We start from the raw sequence: 12440 nt of genomic DNA, 5'->3' as shown, positions 1-12440 counted from the left end.
AAGTAACTTGTTTTCCTGTGTGGTAAATGCCCTAGGTGTGTGTTTTTATATGCACCGTCCCATAGGCAACCCACTGTGTGAAAATGAGATTAAGGTAATAAAACATTTTAATAAAGTATCTCACACTTGTAATGGAATCTCCTTTAAGAGAGGTTTGCTTTCCTTTGTAAGCCCTGGTTTAAAGCTGAAAGGAAATGTACTTAGAAATTTAAGCTATAGACTTGATTGTGTTTCTTCATTTATAAAACACTTGCTCACTTCAGAGTGATGGTAGATATACCAATTTGAGATAAGGTATTCTATTAAATATAATAATAAACTAGTATACAAATACATAGTGGTATTTCCATTGCTAATCTATCTTTATTAGTAAAATGTTATATATAAATTTTCAAGGAATATATCTGATTTATGTTTAACTCCTTTGTTCCTTTAATAGTAACCTATATTGTTCAATTACATATCTGTAGTTGTCTTTTGTTATGTTTTTCTCTATTATTCTATCTTTAATTTTCTTCCAGTTTTTTCAGTTTTTTCTTTCTGTCATAAAAATAGTAAAAGTGTTTATTTTTTTATTTTATTTATTTTTTGGGTCGGTTGTGGGGCCTGAACTCTGAGCCTGGGCGCTGTCCCTCAGTTCTTCAGCTCAAGGCTAGCGCTCTACCATTTGAGCCACAGCGCCACTTCCAGCTTTTTTCTTTTTGATTATGTGGTGCTGAGGAATCGAACCCAGGGCCTTGAGCATGCAAGGCAAGCCCTCTACCACTGAGCCACCTTCGCAGCCCTATTATTTTATTTTTTGAATTATTATCTTTGCATAGTTTTTTTTTTTTACTTTTAATAGGCTTTTTTTTGTAAATAAAATCAGACATACAAATTTATGTATCCTAGCACCTGGAACAATATATACATTTGTGGAGTAATAGTTTAGAAAAATGACTTTAAAAATTCAGGTTGTTGGATAACTAAAGCTATTAAAATATTCTGGGAACTGTTTTCTGAACCTTTTTAAAATGTGTTATTTTTATTTTCAGATTGGGACAGTGCAACTTTGAGTAATGAGTCACTCTTGGATACTGTGTCTCGATTTGTTCTTGCAGCACTTCTGAAACATACAAACTTACTTAGTCAAGCATGTGGAGAAAGCCGGCAAGTAACTTAAAAACTATCCTCAGACAAATATTTGTGCTCTCATGATACTATAAATTAGGTAACTTTTCTATTTTGATTTCTTATTTAGATACCAACCTGGTAAAAGTTTATCAGAAGTGTATCGTTGTGTATACAAAGTTCGAAGTCGTTTACTTGCTTGCAAGAACCTTGAACTTATCCAAACCAGGTCATCATCACGAGACAGATGGGTAAAGTTGGAAATAATTTAATTTCTGTTTTTCTGCAAGCCCTGAGAAATATCTCCTTATTAGTTTATATCCTCTTATTGGTTTATGTGAGAAAAAAATGTGCTCAATACATATTGGGTATTTTTTGTTGGTTGTAGGGCTTGAACTCAGGGCCTACCTAGGTATTGTCCAGCTTTTTTGCTCAAGGCTAGTGTTCTGTCACTTTGAGCTACAGCACTACTTCTAGGTTTTTTTTTTTTTTCCCTGGGGATTAATTGGAGATAAAAGTCCCATGGACTTTCCTGTCTGGGCTGCCTTCCAACACAACCCTCCAATCTCAGCTCCCTGAGTAGCTAGGATTACAGGCATGAGCCACTGGCACTGACTAGATATTTATTTTTCTAGTGAAAAAAAAAGAAAGAATGAAGATTTGGGTTTGATTCAGTAGAGCTGCTAAAATAATAGCTTGAAAAAATAGTATTCTGCATAAGTAATATTAGTAATAATGAATTGACCAGGAAACATTAATTTATTTATGCTGATCAGGCCACATTTGAATTATCTTGTTTAACCTAGGATGACAGAAATTATTAGAGACATTAACAAATACATTGGATTGACAGAAGATCTCAAACTCATCCTATAAAAGAATTTGACAGTATTAGAAATGTTTGGTCCCAAAAAGTGAAAATAAAGGAGAGTTGTCACATAAAAATAGACTTTCTAATTATCCTACTGAAAGTGAAGATGGAAGCCATCATTTAGGTCCAGAGTAACGGGCTTGGTGATCCTGGTAACATCATCCTGTAATTATAAATCAAGCCTGGAATACCATCTTCAGAAACATTTACTTTAAAATGTTGTACCTTTTATTTAGTTCTTATATTAAAAAAAAAACAAGCTGTCTCTACATTTATGATATGATACACTTTTGGCATGCACTGACCTACTATTTGTTCTTTTTGAGAGTGACCTGGAAATCTATGAAGTATATTAATTTGCCATTTTGTTAAAGCTCATATTTGAAACTCACATATTTTGGGTAAATGATGTATGTACTAGGTGAATTAAACTGCTAACCCTATCTCTGTGAAATTCCTAAATAATTTACAGATTACGAAGTACAAAGTAACTTTTATTATGGATCTACTTAAAAGTTTTTATTTGAGCTTTGTATTGAGACTTGTGTTGTTAGAGCTCTTTATCCAGATAACTGCTAGGTAATATGATTATGGGAAGTTAACTTTTTTTCAACATAGCTTTCTAATTTTTGTGGGTTTTTTTTTTCAAGAGCAAAGTTAAAAGTATTAAATGTTAAAGTTAAAGAGGTATTAAAACATTATTCATATAGAGTAATAACATCTACAACTTGAAGGAAACAATGGAATTTAAGTCATGTTCTTTTTTTGGGGCTCTGTCCCTCAGCTCTTCAGCTCAAGGCTAGCGCTCTACCACTTGAGCCATAGCGCCACTTACCGCTTTTTTCTTTTTGCTTATGTGGTGCTGAGGAATCAAACCCAGGGCCTCATGCATACAAGGCAAGCGCTCTACCACTGAGCCACCTTCCCAGCCCTGAAGTCATGTTCTTTATTTATGTCTTACATGTAATATCAGGGTTGATAAAGTTTGTTTGTTTGTTTTTGGTAGTCCTTGGGCTTGAACTCAGGGCCTGAGCACTGTCCCTGAGATTCTTTTGCTCAAGGCTAGCACTCTACAACTTGAGCCACAGCACTACTTCTGGCTTTTTCTGTTTATGTGGCACTGGGGAATTGAATCAAAGGCTTCATGCATGCTAGGCGTTCCCAGCTGTTGATAAAATTTATTTTTAAGTAGCAGCATTGTAGTTTGCAGCTGAATAGCAATGCAAATGTAAATCAATGAATAGTATTCCGTTTTAATCAAAATACTGAAGAAAAGAGATCACATATATGTCTGTGTATATACTTTGTGTACATACATTCTTTTTAGTCTTTAAATTTTATCCAGTGTGATTTTTTGGTTTTGTGGTATGTACTGTTTTCATTGATAAACAGTTAAGGTTTTATGAAATTTTAAAAGCTTTTGAAAAAGATACTCAGTGTAATGTTTTGATCATTTTTTTTAAAAGATCTCAGACAATCAAGATTCTGCAGATGTTGATCCTCAGGAGCACTCATTTACCAGGACCATAGATGAAGAAGCTGAAATGGAAGAGCAAGCTGAGAGAGACCGGGAGGAGGGGCATGTAGAACCAGAGGATGAGGAGGAAGAACGGGAGCACGAAGTGATGACAGCTGGCAGTGAGTACACCCTTCCTTCAGCCTTTTTTCATAGGAAAACTGACTAGAGGTCAAGGCAAAGGGCCTGCTGTATAGTTTTTCTAAAAGGATAAATTTGCCTTAGCTAACATTTAAGAGGCACCTACAAATGTGTCAGTGCCATCCTAAAGTTTTTGTAGTGTGTGTTCTAGACCAACAAGTTATGGAAAATAGCATGTCAGTATCTGTTCCTCCTGCATAAAATTACTCCCTTGTCATTGAACAAGTAATTTAGACCTCTCTGCGGTGAGGAAGAGATCCCCTTGCTATGCCTCTTAGGAGATCTAAATTGTTTTACATATGTAAAACTTTAAAAATTATAAATTTCAACTGCATTGCTATTTCAGTAGGGAGCAAGAGATAAAAGCAATAGTAGAAACAATAGTGTAAGGATACCACTGGATAGGTGATGAAAACTTCAAACTTTTATATTCCAAGGTTCCAGATAATTTTTAAGATAATTATTTATATGTTTAACGAGATATATCAAATCTATTAAAACATTCATTAGTATCCTTTGAGTGATTTGGCTATTTCAGAATAAGTGTGTATTCACTCTGTAGCCTAAAACAATATGGCCTGTTGTGTGGTGTTGGGATTCTGTTTTTACCAATCAACTTGCTTTACTTATTGTCAATTTATTTATGTTCCTCATACTCTAAAAATAATTTTGACATGGTTCTAAGTAAGACTTAAAACTATTTAAGTTAAAAAAATAAAAGTAAGATCCAAATGGAGAAAAATAGTTCTGACATTGTTAGAGACAATATTGTATTTTATTATTTTCTTTTTTTTTTTTTGGTATTTTATTTTTTTATATATTACAGTATTGTATTTTAAAACCTAAACTGAGGGAACTTTTGCAAATGAACTTAAAATTTAGTTTAGAAATTCCTAGAAGCTAAGGCCAAAGAGGGTAACACAATAATAAAATAGATTCTTTAATTATAGTAAGAGAAAGCATAGTAGACAATGAGTAATAATTTTGAAAGTACCAGTGATATTTGAACACCCATTATGTATTGGTCAAGTAGTTCACATAGATTTATTTGTAATTCTCATGACAGTTATGAAACAAGTTCTAGTTTTATTCCATTGTAAACATAGGTAAATTGAGGTTTATGGAGGCAAAACTACATACTTTGGGTACAGTTAGTAGCAGCTATGGAATTAGAACCAGATCTGCTGAAACTTCAGTGCCATTATCCTAACTACTAGACACTGAAGGGTTTGTTATTTTGATTTTATAGAAGTAAGGGATTTTTAACAGCATGATGACAATACTGTCTTTGAAGATCTGATTTTCAAGTTTAAATTTCCAAATTAACAAATGAACCTAGTGCTGGGCGCTGGTGGCTCACGCCTGTAATCCTAGCTACTCAGGAGGCTGAGATCTGAGGATCGTGGTTCAAAGCCAGCTCCAGCAAGAAAGTCTGTGAAACTCTAATCTCCAATAAACCACCAGAAGACTGGAAGTGGCGCTGTTGTTCAAGTGGTAGCAAGCTCTTCAGCTCGAGCTGAGGGACAGTGCTCAGACCCAGTTCAAGCCCATGACAGACAAAAAAAAACAAAAAATAAAATAAAATAAACCCAAATGAACATAGTATTTTATTAACTTTTGTCTGGCTTTCCCATTAAGAATGTTACTCTAGCCAGGCACCAGTGGCTTGTGCCTGTAATCCTAGCTAGTCAGGGGGCTGAGATCTGAGGATTGTGGTACGAAGCCAGCCCAGGCAGAAAAGTCCTCATGAGACTCTTACCTTCAATTAACCGCTCAAAACCCAGAAGTGGTGCTAATGCTTAAGTGGTAGAGCACTAGTTTTAAGCACAAAGAGGCTCAGGGACAGTGCCCAGGCCCTGAGTTCAAGTGCCACAACTGACAAAAAACAAAACAAACAAGAATGCTACTCTAAATTAGAAAATTTTAACAAATTTTCTATTTTGACGTATTTTCCAGCTCTCATGAAATATCTACTACTGTAGCATCAATTAACATTAAACCCTTGCTAACTCCCATTAGTGTTCCGTATTTGTGAAATGAGAAAGAACTTACATCACATAGATCTTCCTGATGATGCCTTCTGACTGTGGAGGCAGTCTTGCCTATGTGTCATAACCAGATTCTGTTTCAGTAAAGACCTTTATACTTACTTAATGAAGTGAAGTGTAGATGTTAAAAATTATATGGACCGCCGGGCGCTGGTGGCTCACACCTGTAATCCTAGCTACTCAGGAGGCTGAGATCTGAGGATCGCGGTTCAAAGCCAGCCCGGGCAGGAAAGACCGTGAGACTCCTATCTCTAATAAACCACCAGAAAACCGGAAGTGGCGCTGTAGCTCAAGTGGTAGAGCGCTCGCCTTGAGCTGAAGAGCTGAGGGACAGCGCCCAGGCCCAGAGTTCAGGCCCCATGACCGACAAAAAAAAAAAAATTATATGGACCTTGGAAGGAGAGATTAGGTTTTTCATTATATTTTCTTTGAAACCTGTGAAGCTAGTGCTTCACAGGCTTTATTGGTCTTTAAAATAATCAGCCAGAGGGTATGATAAAATGCAGATTTCAGGGCTTCATTCCTAGATCTTCTGATTCAGAAGTATGAGATTGGACTCATAATTTGTATTCCTAACAAGTATCCACACAAATTGTTGCTACTAGTCTGGAACTCACTGTGAAATCTACTGTTCATACTAAGTGAAACTGTAGGAAAGAGAGAAATTCACTCTACTTCTTAGTTCTTTTTTTTTTTTAATTTTTTTTATTTTTATTTTTTGTGAACATACTGAACAGAGGGGTTACAATTACATGGGCTACTTCTTAGTTCTTATATGATCTTTGGTTGGATATAGGAATCTAGGAATTTGTATTTGAATCTAGGAATCAGTATAAGAACTGATTAAGAAAAATACACAATTTTATTAGAGTTTTTATAAGTACATGAAAATCTTCACAAGAATATGGAGTCTAAAGAAATGACAAAATAGGCTAGTGGCATGGCTGTAAGTAGTAGAGTGCCAGTCTAGCAAGGGTAAGACTGAGTTCATATCCCAGTACCGCTGAAAGAAGGAAGGAAGAAAGGAGGCAGGAAGAAAAGAAGTATGACCAAAGAATTACGTTTTATATAATAATTTGTAGACAATAGATTTGCGAAGGAATGGATATCTGGACTAGGGTAATAAGCTCTAGGCATGTTTCTAAGAGATATATTGGGCCTACTACATTCTTCCCCAAAGAATCTACAAGGTTTACAGTGTATAGGTAAAGACAAGTTGAAGAGTCTCTTCTGAAGTTACAGTTCCTCAAGTGATTCCTACTTGAACTAGTCCATATACCAATTTGGCATATTTTAAGATGATACGTCCTTGAGATTGGAGGCATGGCTCAGTTGGTAGAGTGCTAGCCAGTGAGCAAAAGCATTAAGTACTGAGTTAAAATCCTGATCTTGGACCAATAAAAAAGATGGCATGATCTTAATTTGTTCAAAATATAATCAGCTAAACCTAAATTCTATACAATTATATAGATATTTCCTATGAAAAGTATAGTTTTAGTATATTTTTAATATAACTTTAAAGTCACTGTTATATATGATGTCTAAAATACAATTTTTCCTTTCAGTATGTTTATGATCCAAACTTTTTGACTGTTTTTATTGTTATTTTCTTTGCTCTTCTCTCCCCATGTGTTAAGACCTTGTTTTTGTGTTGCATGTTACAGAAATCTTTCAGTGTTTCCTCTCAGCCCGTGAAGTAGCTCGTAGCCGAGATCGAGATAGAATGAACAGTGGGGCAGGGTCTGGGGCTCGAGCTGATGATCCACCTCCACAGTCTCAGCAAGAGCGAAGGGTCAGCACAGACCTTCCCGAGGGTCAGGATGTGTACACTGCCGCCTGCAACTCTGTGATCCACCGCTGTGCCCTGTTAATATTAGGAGTAAGTCCCGTGATTGATGAGCTCCAGAAACGAAGGGAAGAGGGACAGTTGCAGCAGCCTTCTACAAGTGCCTCTGAAGGGAGTGGACTTATGACCAGGTGGGCCTGAGTAGAAACTTAAAATATTAGCATTTTCCCTTTGTTACTCTGTATTGAAATGTTTCCCTCTCAAAAATTGGTGTTCTGAAGTTAACAAAGATAGGGAAGAGGAAATGTAAATTGACTAGGATGAATCTACAGTAACCTTAACAGTGATACCAGTGCAGCATGATTATATGAAGAGGCAGTTTTTCATACATATGAATAGTAGCATTGCAATGGTGTATTCTCATCTCTAATTTAGTGGCATAAGATTTCTTTGTGTTTGTTATGTTGGAGCTTGAACTTGCGGCTTTGTGCTTGCTAGTAGTGTTCTGTTGCTTGAGCTGTACTTTCAGCTCTTTGTTTTGCTCTTGTTATTATTTGTTTGAATAAAGTGTTGTTTTTTGGCTAGGAAAGCCTGGTCCTCCAACCTCCTATTTACTCTTTCCATTGTAGTTAGGATGATAGACAGTTGCCTCTGTGCCTAACTTTTTCTGTTGAAATGGAGTCTTGGGAACTTTTTTGCCCAGGCTGACCTAGAACCTCAATCTTCCTGGTTTGTGCCCCTTGAATAGGTAGGATTAGTGGTATGAGCCACAGGTACTTGGCCCATATGCTTATTTTGATGTAATTTAAAAGGGTTTTAAGTTTAGAAAGATTTCCCATCAACAGATAAAATTACTTGCCAATGTGTGTGTATCATCTGTGTTACTAGTTCCATTCAATGTTGTGTTCCCTAACACCTGGAAATCAAAAACTTTCCTTTGTGCATGTTGAGACAGGAGTGAAAGTCTTACTGCAGAGAACCGGCTAGTCCATGCAAGTCCAAGTTATAGACTGATCAAATCGAGGAGCGAGTCTGATTTGTCTCAACCTGAATCTGATGAAGAGGGTTATGTGCTGGTAGGTAATCTTAGATTCAATAAAGATTTTTATTTTCAAGGTGTAGATATATAAGGCTTTAGCTAGAGAAATTTATATTTGTTGTAGCCATAAAACCTTCAAAAAGAATAGAATATAAATGAGATCTTGATATACTTAACACATGCACACATTCACATGCATATGTGCCCAATACATTTTAGTTAATGATTTTTCTCTTTGGCCCTGACTTCTTCCTAAACTTTGAATTCATATATCTGATTCTTGAAACAAATGTGTCAGGCTACTCCAATCTTGGACTATCCAAAGAAGTGAATTCATCTTTCAGATTATTTTCTCTATATTCTCTATTTTAATAAGGTATACTATTTACTACTTGAGCTGGAAATGTGTGATCATTTTTTCTTTTCTTTTCTTTTTTTGTCGGTCATGGGACTTGAATTCAGGGCCTGAATACTGTCCCTGAGCTCTTTTGTTCAGTCAGTGCTCTACCACTTTGAGCTATAGCACCACTTCTGGTTTTCTGGTGTTTAATTGGATAAGTGTCTCACAGACTTTGCTGCCTGGGCTGGCTAGGATCGCAGGTGTGAGCTACCTGCGCCTGGCCTGGGATCATTCTTTACTCTTTTTTTTTCTTATCCCCTGTTTTTGTCACCCCTTACTCCCCACCCAATTAGTCAAGTCTTGAAAATTGTATCTTTAATGTTTCTAATGATATCCTCTCTATCTCTCCCACCACTGCTGTCTTCCAGACTTTTTTTTGTCCTTTGCCTGATGTATGCAGACATCTCAAAATGGTACCCCTCTACCCTGTCTTATCTTCATCTCTTACATTTCACGAGAGTAATATATCTAAAATGAAAAGCTGTTTGTACCTCTTCTCAGATAATAAGCTGTTCATATCTCTTCTCTTAGCATATCTTAGTTACCTACCTATTATCATCTTAGATAATAAGCTGTTTATATCTCTTAGCATTATGTTAGTTACCTACCTCAAAACATAGACTACAGGTATTTAGGGTAAATAACAATTGAGTAAGGTACTGATTTATTTTTATAAAAAGTAGGAAGTAAGGTTAGGTAACTCCTTAAATACAGAGCAAAAAATATTTCTAAAATTGCTACTTTTTAAGGAGCTTTAGAGACTTGTACTTGATAGTTGGATTTTTATTTTGCCTATTTTCCTGTGTGATATTCTATATGTTACAACCTCTGGGCTTAGTGACATGGAGATGTAAGTGCCATCTGTGTGTGTGTGTGTGTGTGTGTGTGTGTGTGTGTGTATACCATCTGTATATGACAGCGGTTCAGTACGAGGTTAGAGCAGTTGCCTAGCATGCTCATTGCTCTGATTCCATTCCCAGCACTGTAAGGTGACAGTATGTCCAACATGGCTCCTTGTTCTAAGTTAACTACTGAAGAGATGTGTGACAACTCTAATAGAAACATTTTTTGGACTAAGCGATCTACATTCCCCAGTTTTCATTCTGGAATTCCTCTTATTTTGTAAATGAAGATAAAAAAATATTTTTAAAAGTATAACATGACACCACGGTGTTGTTCAAAAGAAATTTCAATATATAAAAGAATCCTCATCTGAGGGAAGTTGAATCTTCAAGAACGTATCATTGTATTATGTTGTTTTTAATTTTTCATCACCATTATATCTTTTTTTTTTTTTGGTCGGTTGTGGGGCTTGAACTCTGGGCTTGGGCACTGTCCCTGCGCTCTTCAGCTCAAAGTGAGCACTCTACCACGTGAGCCACAGCGCCACTTCTGTTTTTCTAGTGGTTTATTGTAGATAAGAGTCTCACTGACTTTCCTGCCCGGTCTGGCTTTGAACCTTGTTCCTCAGATCTCAGCCTCCTGAGTAGCTACAATTACAGGCATGAGCCACTGGTGTCCGGCTTACCTTTTTTTTTTTTTTTTTTTTTTTTTGTAGATTGAACCCAGGGCCTGGGTGCTGTCCCTGAGTTGTTTTTGTTTTTTTTTTTTGTTCAAGGATAGTACTCTACCACTTGAGCCACAGCTCTTAAAGCTTTTTGGTGGTTAATTGGATATAAGAATCTCATAGTCTTTCCTATCCAGGCTGGCTTAGAACCATGATTTTTATATCTCACCTTCATGAATAGTTAGGATTACAGGCATGAGCTATCAGTGCCCAACGCCCTACCTTTCTTCAAATATATTCATCGATTATTTATTGTCAGTCTTGGGGCTTGAAATCGGGGCCTGGGACACTGTTCCTGACCTTTTTTTGGTTATGGATTCATCACAATACATTGTCTTCTCTAAATACCTAGTCAGAGCTAGTGCAAATTTTGAAAAGAGAAAGGATGGTGAGGACAGAGCAGTAACTTTGTAAAGTAGAATGTTGCTACAGGACTTTGGCATTTAGAGTATATTTATAAAAAGATCAGACTGTAACTGGAAAATTAAAGACAGAGATTCCAGAAAGAATAGGTAACAACAATGAAAAACTTCTTTTTTTTTTTTAAATTTTATTTTATTTTATTTGAGAACATACTGTACAGAGGGGTTACAATTACATGGGCAGGATAATGCATACATTTCTTACCAAGCATTGCAGCCTCCTCCTTTGTTTACCCTTCACCTCCCTTCCCACCCTCCCCCCTCCCCCCCACCCAATCATCCCCCCCCCCCACTCCGACATTGTAAAGCTGGTTTTGACATGACATTTTGTACTTCTCATTGTTGCAACAGGTCCACCTGAATCCTTAAACGACTTGTTTGTCCCCGTCTCCTCCACATGTTATACTGACATCAAATATAGTGAAAGCGGGGGTTGAAAAACTTCTTTATAATATGCATCTTGGCTTCTGTTTGAGTTCATGTCTCCAAAGTTATATGTGAGGGCTTTCTGAGAGCTGTTTTCATAGTATATTTATACACATTTTGTTGTTAGTCTGAATTGACTGGTTTATAAGTATGACATTGTTATAACTACATGCATTACTTTTTATTTTAATACTTTACATTTAATACTAAAATACAGTTTTCACCTAAACTTTATTTTTCACTTTTAATAGAGTGGCAGACGAAATGTTGATTTGGATTTGGCATCATCTCATAGAAAGAGAGGCAAGTATTAAGAAAATATTAAATGTCTGTTTCAATTAAGTAGTCATGGTTATTTAGACCTATATATTTCAATCTGAAATGTAATTGCCTAGAATAAGAATCATTTTTTTCAAAATTATTAAAAAGATAATTTTCCTTCAACTCTATGACCTTTAAAAATCTGGGAATGTTTATTTTATTGAGTTAATAATTGGTTCTGCTTCTCATTTTTTGTGTGTTTTATAAGAGTATACTTATTAAAAGTCCTATGGAATTTCAGAAACAGCTTTCATTGGTGTGTGGGGAGGTGTGGTGTTCATTATTTGCATATTTAAAAATATATGTATATTTAATTATAAAATATTTAATATATAAAATTATATCATAATATATAATTTTATTATTAAGGTGCTATGCAGAGAACTTACCATTTCCATTATTTTCCATGTTTTAGTCCACTGACAGAAGTTATTGTACTTTAAATGGTGTTAGAGGATTTCTCTTTGCACTTCCAGCTTACACACACACACACACACACACACACACAATTTCAAACAGGATGTTTTGAGCTTTATTCACCCACTTTGGCTTCTTAACATAAAGCATGTAATATATGAACTGAGTATTTAAAACAAAAACATGAAACCTTTTCCACAAGAAACACTTTTATAGTGTTATTAAGAACTTTTTGTGAGAAACTCTTAGTGAACATCAGTGACTGAACAGCAATTTGATGTAATATATATCCAATGATAACTAAAGACTTTCTTTGCTGAGTATCACTTTTATTTAAAACCATTTATGGGTGTGAAAATGTGGACTGTTAAAAATT

The 12440-nt window shown here is 35.7% G+C and overlaps 1 protein-coding gene across 7 annotated transcripts in view; it reads left to right on the top strand.

Annotated features, from left to right (window-relative positions):
- Positions 1 to 12440, top strand: part of Herc1 (HECT and RLD domain containing E3 ubiquitin protein ligase family member 1) — a 151194-nt gene that overhangs the window by 42087 nt on the left and 96667 nt on the right. For all 7 annotated transcript variants that reach the window (XM_042688000.1, XM_042688003.1, XM_042688002.1 and 4 more), the window contains exons 19-24: positions 1035 to 1149; positions 1241 to 1361; positions 3448 to 3619; positions 7351 to 7663; positions 8428 to 8548; positions 11578 to 11629. In XM_042688000.1, coding sequence (XP_042543934.1) covers positions 1035 to 1149; positions 1241 to 1361; positions 3448 to 3619; positions 7351 to 7663; positions 8428 to 8548; positions 11578 to 11629 — 894 coding nt within the window. The remainder of the gene's footprint in view (positions 1 to 1034; positions 1150 to 1240; positions 1362 to 3447; positions 3620 to 7350; positions 7664 to 8427; positions 8549 to 11577; positions 11630 to 12440) is intronic.

The sequence above is a fragment of the Dipodomys spectabilis genome, unplaced genomic scaffold, assembly GCF_019054845.1.
Source record: "Dipodomys spectabilis isolate Male_0828 unplaced genomic scaffold, ASM1905484v1 ptg000108l, whole genome shotgun sequence".
NCBI lineage: Eukaryota > Metazoa > Chordata > Mammalia > Rodentia > Heteromyidae > Dipodomys > Dipodomys spectabilis.
Note: the sequence above shows the minus strand (reverse complement) of the source record. Positions and strands in the feature narration are given on the sequence as shown.